General features: G+C 41.8%; 1 protein-coding gene across 2 annotated transcripts in view; it reads left to right on the forward strand.

The window, feature by feature from the left end:
* NEDD4L (NEDD4 like E3 ubiquitin protein ligase) overlaps positions 1–12,008 on the forward strand; it is a 308,882-nt gene that overhangs the window by 246,385 nt on the left and 50,489 nt on the right. The window contains exons 9-12 of one of the 2 annotated variants that reach the window (XM_036244391.1): positions 2,996–3,128; positions 4,187–4,363; positions 6,684–6,758; positions 8,374–8,433. In XM_036244391.1, the coding sequence (XP_036100284.1) occupies positions 2,996–3,128; positions 4,187–4,363; positions 6,684–6,758; positions 8,374–8,433 (445 nt within the window). The remainder of the gene's footprint in view (positions 1–2,995; positions 3,129–4,186; positions 4,364–6,683; positions 6,759–8,373; positions 8,434–12,008) is intronic. The other variant, XM_036244390.1, reaches the window with a different exon arrangement.

Raw genomic sequence — 12,008 nt, forward strand, 5'->3', positions numbered from 1 at the left:
CGAGGCACATGGCCTCCTGCACCATCCACGCAGTGCGTTAGGACAGAGGTGACCAGAGAGGACACCCAGCCCCTCCTGTCCAGTGGTGGCTTTTAAAACACCCCGAATTTTAGAGCTGTCCTTTTCCTATTTAAACATAAACTAAACTTTTTACTACAAAAGCTACAATTTTTAAAGACGGAGAGGAATTACACTAAGATGATAAATGAAGATGAACTTGGTAAACTCAACGTATTTTCAGTTTGTGTTTTTAGCTCTCTTTCTGAAACACTTCATGCGTCTCCCCATCTTAGCAGCAGTTCAGTCAGTGTCAGAGTCACTGACGTGTGTGATCGTCAGTGATCGGACACACCCATCTCAGTTAGCACTGAACTCGATGCATCTGTGGCTGTCCTTGTCTTGATTCATTTGCATTTCCCATGAAGGTCAATGAAGAATACATATGTGAAATTAGTGACTGAAGAAAATTGAAATAGCCATTTCTTAATTACTTTTCTTGCCCCTTAAAATAAAACCATTTTCTGTTTTAATCTGTCAGATTAGGAATATTTATACATGTTCATCTGGCCATTAGTGACCATTTAAACTTCCAGTCGGTTTCAGCAGCTTTCATTCCAAACCCTCTCGTTCAACTGTTTAATTAGATACAAAGGCCTCCGTGGTGTGAACATTTTCATTTTATCACTAAAGACCAGAAAAGCTCATGTTTGGAATTTCAACATCAGCGGTATCTTGCTTCCTTACGCTACTTGGTGGTTTCTGGTTCATACAGATTGCTAGTTATTTGAGCATGTTGGGTAAGGAAGATTGGCATAGTTGGTTTTAAATGCCCCTTTTTAAAGAAAAAATCAGTTCTTCCAAAATAATATAATTTTGTGGACTTCTGAGAGATACAAAACGCAGACTTAATAATGAGAACCTTATTTTTTTCAGCCTCTCAGAAGTTCCTGTAACAATTCAAGTAGGTGTTAGGACCTGGCACATAGCTAGCACCCAAACGTGAGTCATTCCGTGTTGACCGAATACGTGATGACTGATGTTTCAAGGGAAGATTTAAACGTTAATGACAGTCATATATAAAATATTTTTAAGTAAAGCCAGTCATTATAAAGTGATGTTGCTTTCATCCTCAATAAAAAGTGAAAGAGGAGCCTGGCCTGTGTGGCTCAGTTGGTTGGGCGTCATCCCAGGCACCAACAGGTCACTGGTTCGATTCCCAGTCAGGGCACATGCCCAGGTTGTGGGCTCGATCCCCAGTGGGGGCACGCAGGAGGTGGCCAGTTGATGTTCTCTCTCATGGGTGTTTCTGTCTCTCTCATTGATATTTCTGTCTCTCTCTTCCTTTCCTCTCTCTCTAAATTCAATGAAAAAAATTCTTTTTTTAAGTGAAAGTGGATAATGTAAAGTTTCCTTTGCCTTTTTAGACATTACTGGAATATTTTACATATTAAGGTATTTTGATCATTCTGATCATTAATTTTTGTGAGTTTTGTAATACCTTATAATCACTTTTTATAATCATTATGTGTTTAAGAAATGAATGTCATGTAATAGTAACTGTAGCAACATAAAATCGCAAATAGCAACATTACATTTTCTGACATATCCAGTAGTGTCATTTGTTACCATTCTGTTTTGGTGGTTTCAGAAATTGTATTGTTATACTTGTGTATCCCTTTGATTTTAATTATATTCTTTAAGGCCATAATTGTCTGTTTCTTCTGAAGGTATCTCTATTTAGTGTGGTAGTTTTAATCTAGTTATACTTTAATATTACTATAAAATATGCAGGATATGTATTTCTGTTAGAGTTCAAGAGTTTGTGTATTGAGTGCACAGATACAGTTAAACTTCATTAGTTTAGATTTTCATAACAAGAAAGTATTTTAATATGGATTAAGTGAAAGCTAGCCTTCATCCTATCCTCTTTGCCAGTAGTTAATAGTGTAAAGATGTCCACTGGAAGCACTTGGACCATCTCCGAACCTGGCATTAAAGAGCCATTTATTTGCACATGGGCTGCTAGTTGCAAACAATTCCCTGTTCATGGGCCCAGCAGGCTCTTAATTGGGATGTAGCATTTGTTCGTTTGAGACTGTATTCAAATGTTTAAAACCTGTGGTTTAAAACCTGTAACAAGGCCCCATGATTTATACTATATTTCAGGTAGTCTGATGTAATGTTTTCACATATTTTGAAATATTGTGACATCACTTTTGTCAACTGATTATAGTGTCTTATCAAAAGAATCTGCAAATTTTCTCTGAGAAACATTTTGACATTTAAACTTCTACTCTAAAAGCCTCCAAGTAGTATTTCTCCCAAAGGATCATGGCCTGTAATTGCCTGCAAAAATTTTCAAGGTAGAATCAATGCTTTCAGATCCTGCACTAAGCAAGGTAGTTATATGACCAGAGAAATCGTGTGAAATAGCAGTGTTCTTCAAATCGCGGTTGACTTGGGCGATTGTCGCCCAGTGTTTGAATGTTTAAAAGTAGCCACATGGCAGAAAAGCATGGTCCTGATTCTGAGATTCTGTCAAAATGAGATCCACAGCAGCTGAAAAAATTCATTGGGTCAGGAGCACTGCCCTCCCCCCCTCCCAGCTTTGAATTTGCACTATGCACTCTTCTGTCCATTGTTAACGACCAGAGGTGCTCCCTTGTCTTTGCTGGACTCCTAGGACAGTCAGGCCTGACATCACTGCGGCTTCCATTTCTCTTCCTTCTTAAGTACGACAGGACGTTTGATGTATATGCGTGAAAGACACCCAAAATGCTGTGATGGGTAGACTTCAAAGCTGGATTTATTTGCTGGAGAGGAACCTAGAACTGTACTTTGGCCAAAATATGGTGGAAGAATTCTCATTGTCACAGTTGGTTGAACCTAAGAGCACTGGCACTGGAGTAGGTGTGAGGCCCTGGGTGAGCGCTGGACTCATGTTGAAGGGCCACTTACCAATACTGGGTGTCCTGTCTCCATGCCCTGCCCGCAGGGACGTGTCCTCCGAGGCGGACAGCAACATCCGGCAGATCAACCAGGAGGCGGCGCACCGGCGCTTCCGCTCCCGCCGGCACATCAGCGAGGACCTGGAGCCCGAGGCCTCCGAGGGCGGGGAAGGCCCTGAGGTACCGCACCCCGCTGCCCCGGACTCTGCGCCCCCTCCTTTCTGTGTCCCCAGCTTCATTCTGTGCTGTGATTACTTTTCTCCATAAATACTGTCTCAAGGTCTCATACTAATTGACAACCACCAGGATATTGATTTAGAAAGTGCTTATTAAAGCCATGTTTGACGAACACATGTATCTATATCATTACAAAAGGGAATGCCATTTTTTATAGGAGAATCTTAAAGATTTCTTTTATTCTGTAATTTCAGTTGAGTGACCCCTATAACTTGTTTGGGTACCAAATACAAGTGTTTACTAAATACTTTGGACATCACAAAAGAGATTTATTACCAAGCCAATACAAATTTGGCTGAATAGAAATGTTTATCATTTTCCCCTGAAATGTTGATGGTAAATTACTGGGCCAGGGGTGGGGTAGGGTTATGAATTGAAGAACAAATTAATAAATTATCATAACTTCCATGTTGCCTTAAGAACTCTGTTTACTTACTAGAAATCCATTAAAGGTATTATGTTAGGAAGAAGATCCTTTACAAAATGTTCCAGTGATCAAAACTGGAAAAGCAAAATTAATGATTCCATAAAACATTTACTGAAAGGTACTTTATACCAGTGTTTAATTACAGATCATAGCTGTTTTCACTGTGAATCCTCAGCAGTTAGAGTAGAAGAAAATCCATGGAAATCAATGAATTCCTGAGATTTTTTTTTAACTCATGCATTTGGTGACAAGTGCTAGAAGTAAGTCACAGCTCAGAGAGGTGGTGTTATAAAGTGGTTAAGAGCTCAGCCCCTGGAACCAGGCTTCCTTGGCTCAAGACCTGCTCCTGCCACTTCCTAGCTCTGTTACCTTCGGCAAGTCTCCTTCTGTGCCTCAGTTTCCACATCTGTTAATTAGGGTAGTAGTCATATCTTTCTCATCGTTATTGAGAAGATTGTTTGCCCCCTAAGTGCTCAATAAATGTTAATTATAGTTATGATAATGGTTATTGTTGGGGAGGGGACAAAGGATCCCTTGTTCCTAGCATTTACCTCAGTGTCTCATGCCTTGACAGCCTTGGGAGACCATTTCCGAAGAAGCGACCATCGCTGGAGACTCGCTCAGTCTGGCGCTGCCCCCACCGCCGTCCTCCCCTGTGTCTCGGACCAGCCCTCAAGAGCTGTCCGAGGAATTGAGCAGAAGGCTTCAGATCACCCCAGACTCCAATGGGGAGCAGTTTGGTTCTTTGATTGTAAGTAATCGTCCTGTTTGAGTGAGAAGTGAAGCACATATTTTATCATTTTTTGTTGCTTTAAGAGAGTCTTGTATGCAGATAATGACCAGGGGTCTTCCAGCTCCCAGATAACTCTGACCTTTTCCAAAGTTCCTTCTAACCTAGGAGAAGGACTATACCAAAAATAGCCCACGCAGGTGAGGATCTTTCTTGATTCCAAGAGAATAAGAGTTCATGACTTCTGTAATTATCAGCCTTGACCTTAGAGAATTTCTTCTCTCAGCCAAAGGCTCATGCGTAGTGTTTCATCACAAAGGTGGCTTTTCATGTTGGGACCGGGGAGACGTTGGGCCTCCCAGTCAGTCCTCTTCAGTCACACTCTGCATACCTTACCATTCTCATGTCACAGAGGAAGGCATGCGTAGTCTTTGAGGACCCCTCCAAGACAAAGTTCAGATGGGAGATAGAAAACATCTGTATCCCAGAAAACCAATTCTTGTGAAGGGTTGTGGAATCGGGACACTGACATTGGAGTAGCACTTGAATTTGGTTTCTCAACATTTAAGGACACTCTTTCTAGAAGCTTCAGATGGGGCTAAGCCCTGATGAGAAGCAGTAGAACCAGCCATAAAGATTTCTGTGTTTGACCATACAAAACTGTGCAGAAAAAGCCCAGGGAAAATGCCTGCTTGTGTATTAAATTAAGAACAAATGCGGTCTCAGTTTTCTGAGAAATTGAACTTAAAGTTGTTCTGTAGTAAAGATAGTTGTGATGTCACCAAAAATGGCATTCTAGAAAAATAGTCCTTATTACAGTCACATAAAATGTAAATGGATAGGAGGACTGCATAAAATGTAAAAGCAAGTAAATCCTCACAAAATTTTTACTACTTCAGTTATGGTGTTTTTATTTTAAAAGACACCATTGGCCAATTTGTGTGAGGAGCAATGATTACTTACTTAATGTGGTTTTATGTTAAAATTCTATTAATGTTTTTCAGAAAGAGATACCACAGAGATGAAAATTTAGTACTAAACGGGCAGGAAAAAAAGAGTTTGCATATATGGGATATTTGAATTGGTAAAACCGTTGCTATGGAAACAATATAAGCAATGAATCCATATATTAAAAACCTATAAAAGGAAGTAAGTACTGCAATAATTATGGAAATTATACCCCTTTGGTCTACCAAGTGAAAAATCATAATATTTTCAGCATGAGTACTAAGTTAGTATCTCTAAGTATTTCTATATGGAGCTCCTGCATTTAATTATTAAAGCTATATAAAATATCTTTAACATCCAAGTGCAAGTGTCAGAATAATTTTAAGGTTGTGTTGAGTTTAGTGCAACTATTAAATAAAAGTGCCTAAGAGAGAGAAGGGGCTATTTTCCAGTTTGGCTCGGGGTCACTCTGTTCTAGAACAGTAGCATGGCCTTTCACTAAAGAATGAATCCTCCGTGGCAACTCTGGTGGAAAAACACATATCATCCCCCACCCTCTTTACTGCCCCAGAGTCTTTCTTTGACCTTACCCCATTTTAGTTATCATTGCAAAAGATCAAAAATCATAAGTGCTACACACTTGTCCCATGGCCGAACCTGTTGCTGATTAGATAGATCCCTGGCTTCTGTGTGTGGCATCTGCTGTGGTCTCTGATTGGATTTGTTGGGCTTTTTAAAGACTTCATAGATGAATGCAAACAAGTGAGAGGAACATTATACATTACACATTACATTTATTAGGTTAACCTCACTATTTCCCCTCATTCCTTATCTGTACAACTTCATCTCCATTGAGAATCTGAAATTGTACATACCAGACCCTTCAGAAGTAGCAGAAGATTATATTAGAGTTTCTCTGGACATAGAATCCAATTGGTTCTTTGTCAGTGAAAATAATAGTCAGCGATTGTTTAGTGGCCATATATCAGTGTTCTTCCTCTATTCACATCACACTAGGATTTACCTCGAGTGTGCATCCCAAAGCAGAGTGTAAGACTTCCAGGTCCTTATTTCCATTTTTCCAGCAACCCTAGTGTGTTATGGTGGCCTGTTGAGTCCCCTTTCACGCTTTGACCTTGTTCTCTTATTTTTGCTGTTATTTCTAACATAGGACCAATCAAAACTCCAATCTGCTTAAATCACTGACAATGAAAACTGCAGATAACTTTGACTCCTGAAAGAATTACTCATTACTCTGAAAAGATGAGGTTTCATGTCATTACCTTCCGTGGCATAATGCGGTGAACAGAATCGAGTCGTATATTTTGCAAGCCAGTGAAACTGGTTTCTGAGAATGTTTTCTTGATGCTTCCTGTCCTTTCCTCCCCTTCAGCAGAGGGAGCCGTCCTCGAGGCTGAGGTCGTGCAGTGTCACCGACGCGGTCGCAGAGCAGGCTCATCTACCACCGGTAACCCACGCTCATTTCCCATCCTCAGTTGGCTCTTTCGGCTTCTATTTAAAATCACTGGGGCTACTGAGGAAGAGTTTTTCCTGTGCAAATCCACTTAATCTATCAGTGAGACATTCATATGCCCTAGCAAATTGCCCAAGGAGAGTGGATTTCCAGTGCAAAGAGTTGTTTTGGCCACCAAAGTCTCTGAAATGGTAAAGGCTTCATGGCTTAGTTTTCCCCCAGATTGATACCAATTCTGATGTGCTCACTTGCCTTAAACTGCGTAACTAAAAGCACGCATTAATAATTCATTATTTTAAAAACTTGATTTAGTCACTCAGGCTGTGCTCTGGTGACCTGTATTTTAAGACAATATTGAACCCTTTTAATCAGGAAGAACTCTTCTGGGTTGGGAGCGAGTAAGGCTTCCCATGACTAATGGCCTAAACTCCTAACCCCACACAGCCGCTGGACCTTCTCTTTAAGGGCAGCTCTGCTGGCTGAAGAATCAGCTCCAACTTGTTTCCACTCTCCCACAGTGTTTATAACTAACGGCAAATATGGAAGAGTGGCGGGTGTTTCATAACATGGGAAATACATGAAAATGAACATTCCAGTTGGAAGGCAGACCAGAACTGCCCTGGGAGATGTTTGGTGTACACACTAAAAATAAACATTATGTGAATTTGTTTCTTCTTTGGGGGGAGGGGGAGAGACAGGTGGAATTAGCATGTTCAATTTAATATTTGACCTTAAACAATTTTCGGAGGGACTACAAATCCTTGATCATTTTTAGCACTAATACTTTATTACGTGTGATGTGGGGAAAAGTGCACTTACAGATTTTGAAAACATAGTGTCTTCCCTGTTGTGTACACTTCAGCAGAAGTCAGAAGGATATTTTTGCCTAGGTTTTAGTCTTTTATGCTTGCAAAATGAGTCAATGAGTAGTCAAAAGAATGGATTCATGTGTGCCTTAAATTCAATGAACTGGTTGATAAGCGTGACCCAGAGTGTCCTTTCTGGGATGGTTTCAGTCCAGGCCTGCCCCAAAAAGCAATAATCAGTTGTGATGGGCTAGTGGGATCCTCAGCCTAATGATTCTGTGATTTTCCTTGATGAATTAATGGCACTTTCTCTCCTCTTCAAAATCAGTGTCAATTTTATTTGCCAAACAGCTTATTTTTCTGGAAATGGATGACTCCTCCCTCTTTCCTTGTGCCCTGTGAAGCTGTGAACTCACTGATCACCAGGCCTCTTACTTGAATTTTGAGTTTGGCAGATTGAAGAACCTGCTCATTATTTAATGGGGGGCGGGGTACAAAATTAATGATTTTCAATTTTTTTTTTTTTTTTTTGACAAGACATCTCACATTGTTATTGAGGTTGTCAACTCATTGTTCAGCCAAATCAGGGTTGCAGCCTGAGGCATCTCTGAGTGGGAGGTTGATGGGTTCCTTTTTCCTTCTGGTCATCAGTGATAGCACAGCTTTACTTGGACAGGATGGGTTTCAGAGGTTCTGATTCATATCACCTGCCTTACTGGCTGCGACAGCCATGATTCATGATTCCATAAGCAATGGGTGGTCTCCCTAAGTGCATTTCACTGATGTAAATTATCATTTAACAGCCCAGTACCCCAGCTAGGAGAGCGCGCTCATCAACTGTCACGGGTGGTGAGGAGTCAACGGTAATGATCCCCTTGATCAGACTTTTATGTCAAAACTGTGGGTTGGTTTTAATATGCGTAATGGGGAATATGCTTTTTTATTTTTTCTCTCCCTTTTTTGGATATGATAAGCTTTTTTTGTGCCATAGAGATGCACATGGTTCTTATTGTCAACCCTTCACTTCACATTGTTTGAAGGTGTTGGGTAAAACTGAACCATTTTGTCTCCTAGTTTTATTAGGAAGACTGTCAAGCTTTGGTTAAGTGCATTTAATTGGACCATTAAGAATATATTTTTGCTTTTTAGTGTTCGCACTTCTGATAAGCTTTTGTGGTTTGCTAGAATGCTTGGGTAAATGACCTTGGTTGTAAGAGAATCGGGGAGCCCCAGGAACCGAATACGATTGTACAAGTGGATTTTTAGTTGTACACAGAACTCTCTCTCTTGTGTGTTTTCTGCACCACATTTTAAGTGCTGAGTTAGATTTTCTGTATCCTGAGCTTGACCCAGTGACCTTTCTCTGCTACCAGGGACTCTCCTCACAGGACTGAATGAGTATTCATGTACTTGGGGAGTGGGAGGGGAGGGAGTGTATTTAAGAAGTTTGAAAGGTCTAGAAAAAATGTGTTTCTCTAAGCCAAGTATCTGTTATTGTTATTCATTATTTTAAATAATGGATTTGTCCATGTATCTTAATTGCTTGTTTTCTATTTAATCCCTGAATATAGGCTAATTTATAGCTTATGCTTGGAGCTGCTATAACTATTTGAAGAATTTTTCTTATCGTTTCACCTTTGTTATGTTTAACTGCTTATTACTTGAAAACATCTTTAAATACATAGGCAGTTGCTGATTTTCTGCAGGGTGTTGGTGATTTAAAGGAACAATGTAGTTACAGTGTTAGAATTTAAGGCTCAGTCAGCATTGCACACAGAAAGGTCAAATTTGCTATCAGCAAAAATCAGCCTCATTGTGAAGCTACTGAGCCGCAGTAATTTTTGTGAAAGTCGTGTGTTAGGTGGGCCAGGCTCAGCATCCAGTAGAAGCCATGAACTTCCAAATGAACCGGCACATTTCCTACCGTGCACTAGAAGTTTCCATGGCAACAGAGCTGCAAGGTGGAGCAGATCATCTCATGATACATGTAGTAGAATTTCGTGCTAATGAGTGTCCTCTTCCATCCGCTTTTGTGTTGTAGTGGCCTTGGAACCTGCTCTTCTTACGGAGTGTGGTGGTGGCTATGATGTTGAGTGATGGGGTAGACTGTGAGAGTGCTGGGCTCCATGGGAAGGGCTTCCTGGCAGGGCAAAGTGATCACCTGAATGAGGACCCTGTGGCCATTGCCTTGGTCCTCTTTTTGCCAGGACTCTCCCCTCCCCCACCAATGAATCAGACATAGGAATTTGTTCTTGTGTTTTTATTTTTAAGGACTGGCCGCTGGAGTAGTTCCTAAATGTCTTACCTACTCTCATGCTCTGTGTGCCTGGTCATCTTGTGACTGCAATAAGCCAACTTATGTTATGGCTACATTGGGAATTCCAGCAGCTTTGAAATTATCACATCTGCTTCTTTTCCTTCATCCCTGTCGCGGGCACCTTTACTTTCTCTTTTTCAGTTCCGTCTCCCAAAGTGTCTTTTCCCTCTTACACCCTGTCCCCTCCTCCTCTGTGTCAGCCACACACTGAAGGGTACACTCTTATAGTGGAGCTGTGTTCTGCTCTCACAAACATGCCTGTGTACACACACACACACACACACACACACACACACACAGAAGGGATCTCATGTACACATCAGCTAGCAACTTGATATTTTTCATTTACGGCCATTCCTTGGGACATGTTAATAATTACATAATATTCAGTAACGTGAATGCACCAGTTCATATAATTTTCCCACACTGATGAGCATTCAGCCCCCTGTCCCACCCATTTTGTCCTGCACACCATGTTGCATTAACCACCCGGTCCCCCGTCCTTCCTTGGCAGTGGTTATTTCTATAGTGTAACAAGCGCATCCTGATTCTCACCTGCAGAACCACACCCCTTTGGTTCACCACAGATAAGTACACTTTTAGCCAAGCACGAGCCCTCTCTGAGATCCAGCAAGAGGCATAGCACAGTCCTTTTGGTCTTCGCTCTACAGACTCTAAAATAAACCCAGGTGGCTGGAATGGCAGAGTTTGCGCGAATCTTGGGTCGTCGGTGATGGTGCCAAACGTTTATCATCTGTAAACGCCTATTGAAACTTTTATAGTTTAAACCTCATTGAGTCCTTCATTTTAATGAAATAAATGGAGCCACTCTGAAGCTTGCGAGATGGCGATTCGGCATTATGAAACGCAATAGCGTCTTCCATGAAAAGCGGTGAAATGTTAAATTAAGCTTACTAGCAGTTTTAACTTGTCTCTTGACCGATTAATTTGTTTCCTAAGGTGGACTGAAATGCGTGTGTGCACACGCGCACACGGCAGTAGAGCCAGATTTCAGCCCAGGGCTGGCCCATCCTGCCCCTCCTTGGCGGCGGGTGGCGGGTGGTGGGAGGCAGTGTTTCGAGTGACAGGTGGAACCCAGCACAGGTTCTCCATGGTCATGTGGAAAGAAATCTATAAAGAAACATTTTCATAACACTATCTTGCCTGAATGGAACTCCGTATGACTCACCAATTCAGTTCTCATTAGAAGGTGCAGTGAACATTTTAATCAAATTCGTGTTCTCTGCTACACTCCTAATTTTCCATAATCTGATCAGCCCTATTAACGGTGGATCTATGACAAGAACCAGTGCTGGGACACTGTGCTGGGAGTCCTGCAGCTTGAGAACTCAGTTCTGAGATTGCCCACGACACGGCCACACTATTTCAGTGTATCAGGCTCCTCATAAGTGTCCTTTCCAGGGATGTTACAGCTGTGAGACAGCCCTTCAGGTTTCCAGATCAGAGTTTTCTGAGGGCCTATCTCAGTGCCTCTCCCAAAAAATAACTCAGTGGGGAACAAGAAGAGCATCAGATTCCATGTAGGCTCCATTCAGCCAGAACATTGGTCATCCTGTGGACCAGAGCCGGCAGCACGCACCTTGCCGCCCAGACGAAGCGACCGCTGACGTAGGGAACAACTTGAGTTCTGCCTTGGTTTGGCAGAGGCGTGTTGTGGTGCCCGGGCGAAAGCAGACTGGCAGAAACCCTTTTCTGTAGCGCCTCCTCGAGGAGGGGAGGAGAGAGCTTCAGATTGTACGGATTCGTCTGAAATACTCACAGAAGGATCAAGTCTCCATGTTGGGGTTTCTTCCACGCTTGTTGAATCCCACACCAAGGTACAGGATGCTGTGTGGTCAGAGTCTTGGAATTAACCATGATGAGGCCCTTCGGGACTTTATCTGGGAAAATGTCAAGGAAATAGTTGCTGCAGTTTTAGCAGAAAGTTTCCTTGCCAATTATCTTGCCTCGCCTGGTAAACATGTTTTAGAACTAACCATTGAGGCAGCTGCTTCATGGCTACAATTAGTTCTTCTCTGGAATGTGCTATTGAGCTCATGAAGTAGAACACTGAGCCTCATTAACTGAAGTCCCCAAATAACATGGTAGCATCTTTGATCA

This window comes from Molossus molossus, unplaced genomic scaffold, assembly GCF_014108415.1.
Source record: "Molossus molossus isolate mMolMol1 unplaced genomic scaffold, mMolMol1.p scaffold_m16_p_6, whole genome shotgun sequence".
NCBI lineage: Eukaryota > Metazoa > Chordata > Mammalia > Chiroptera > Molossidae > Molossus > Molossus molossus.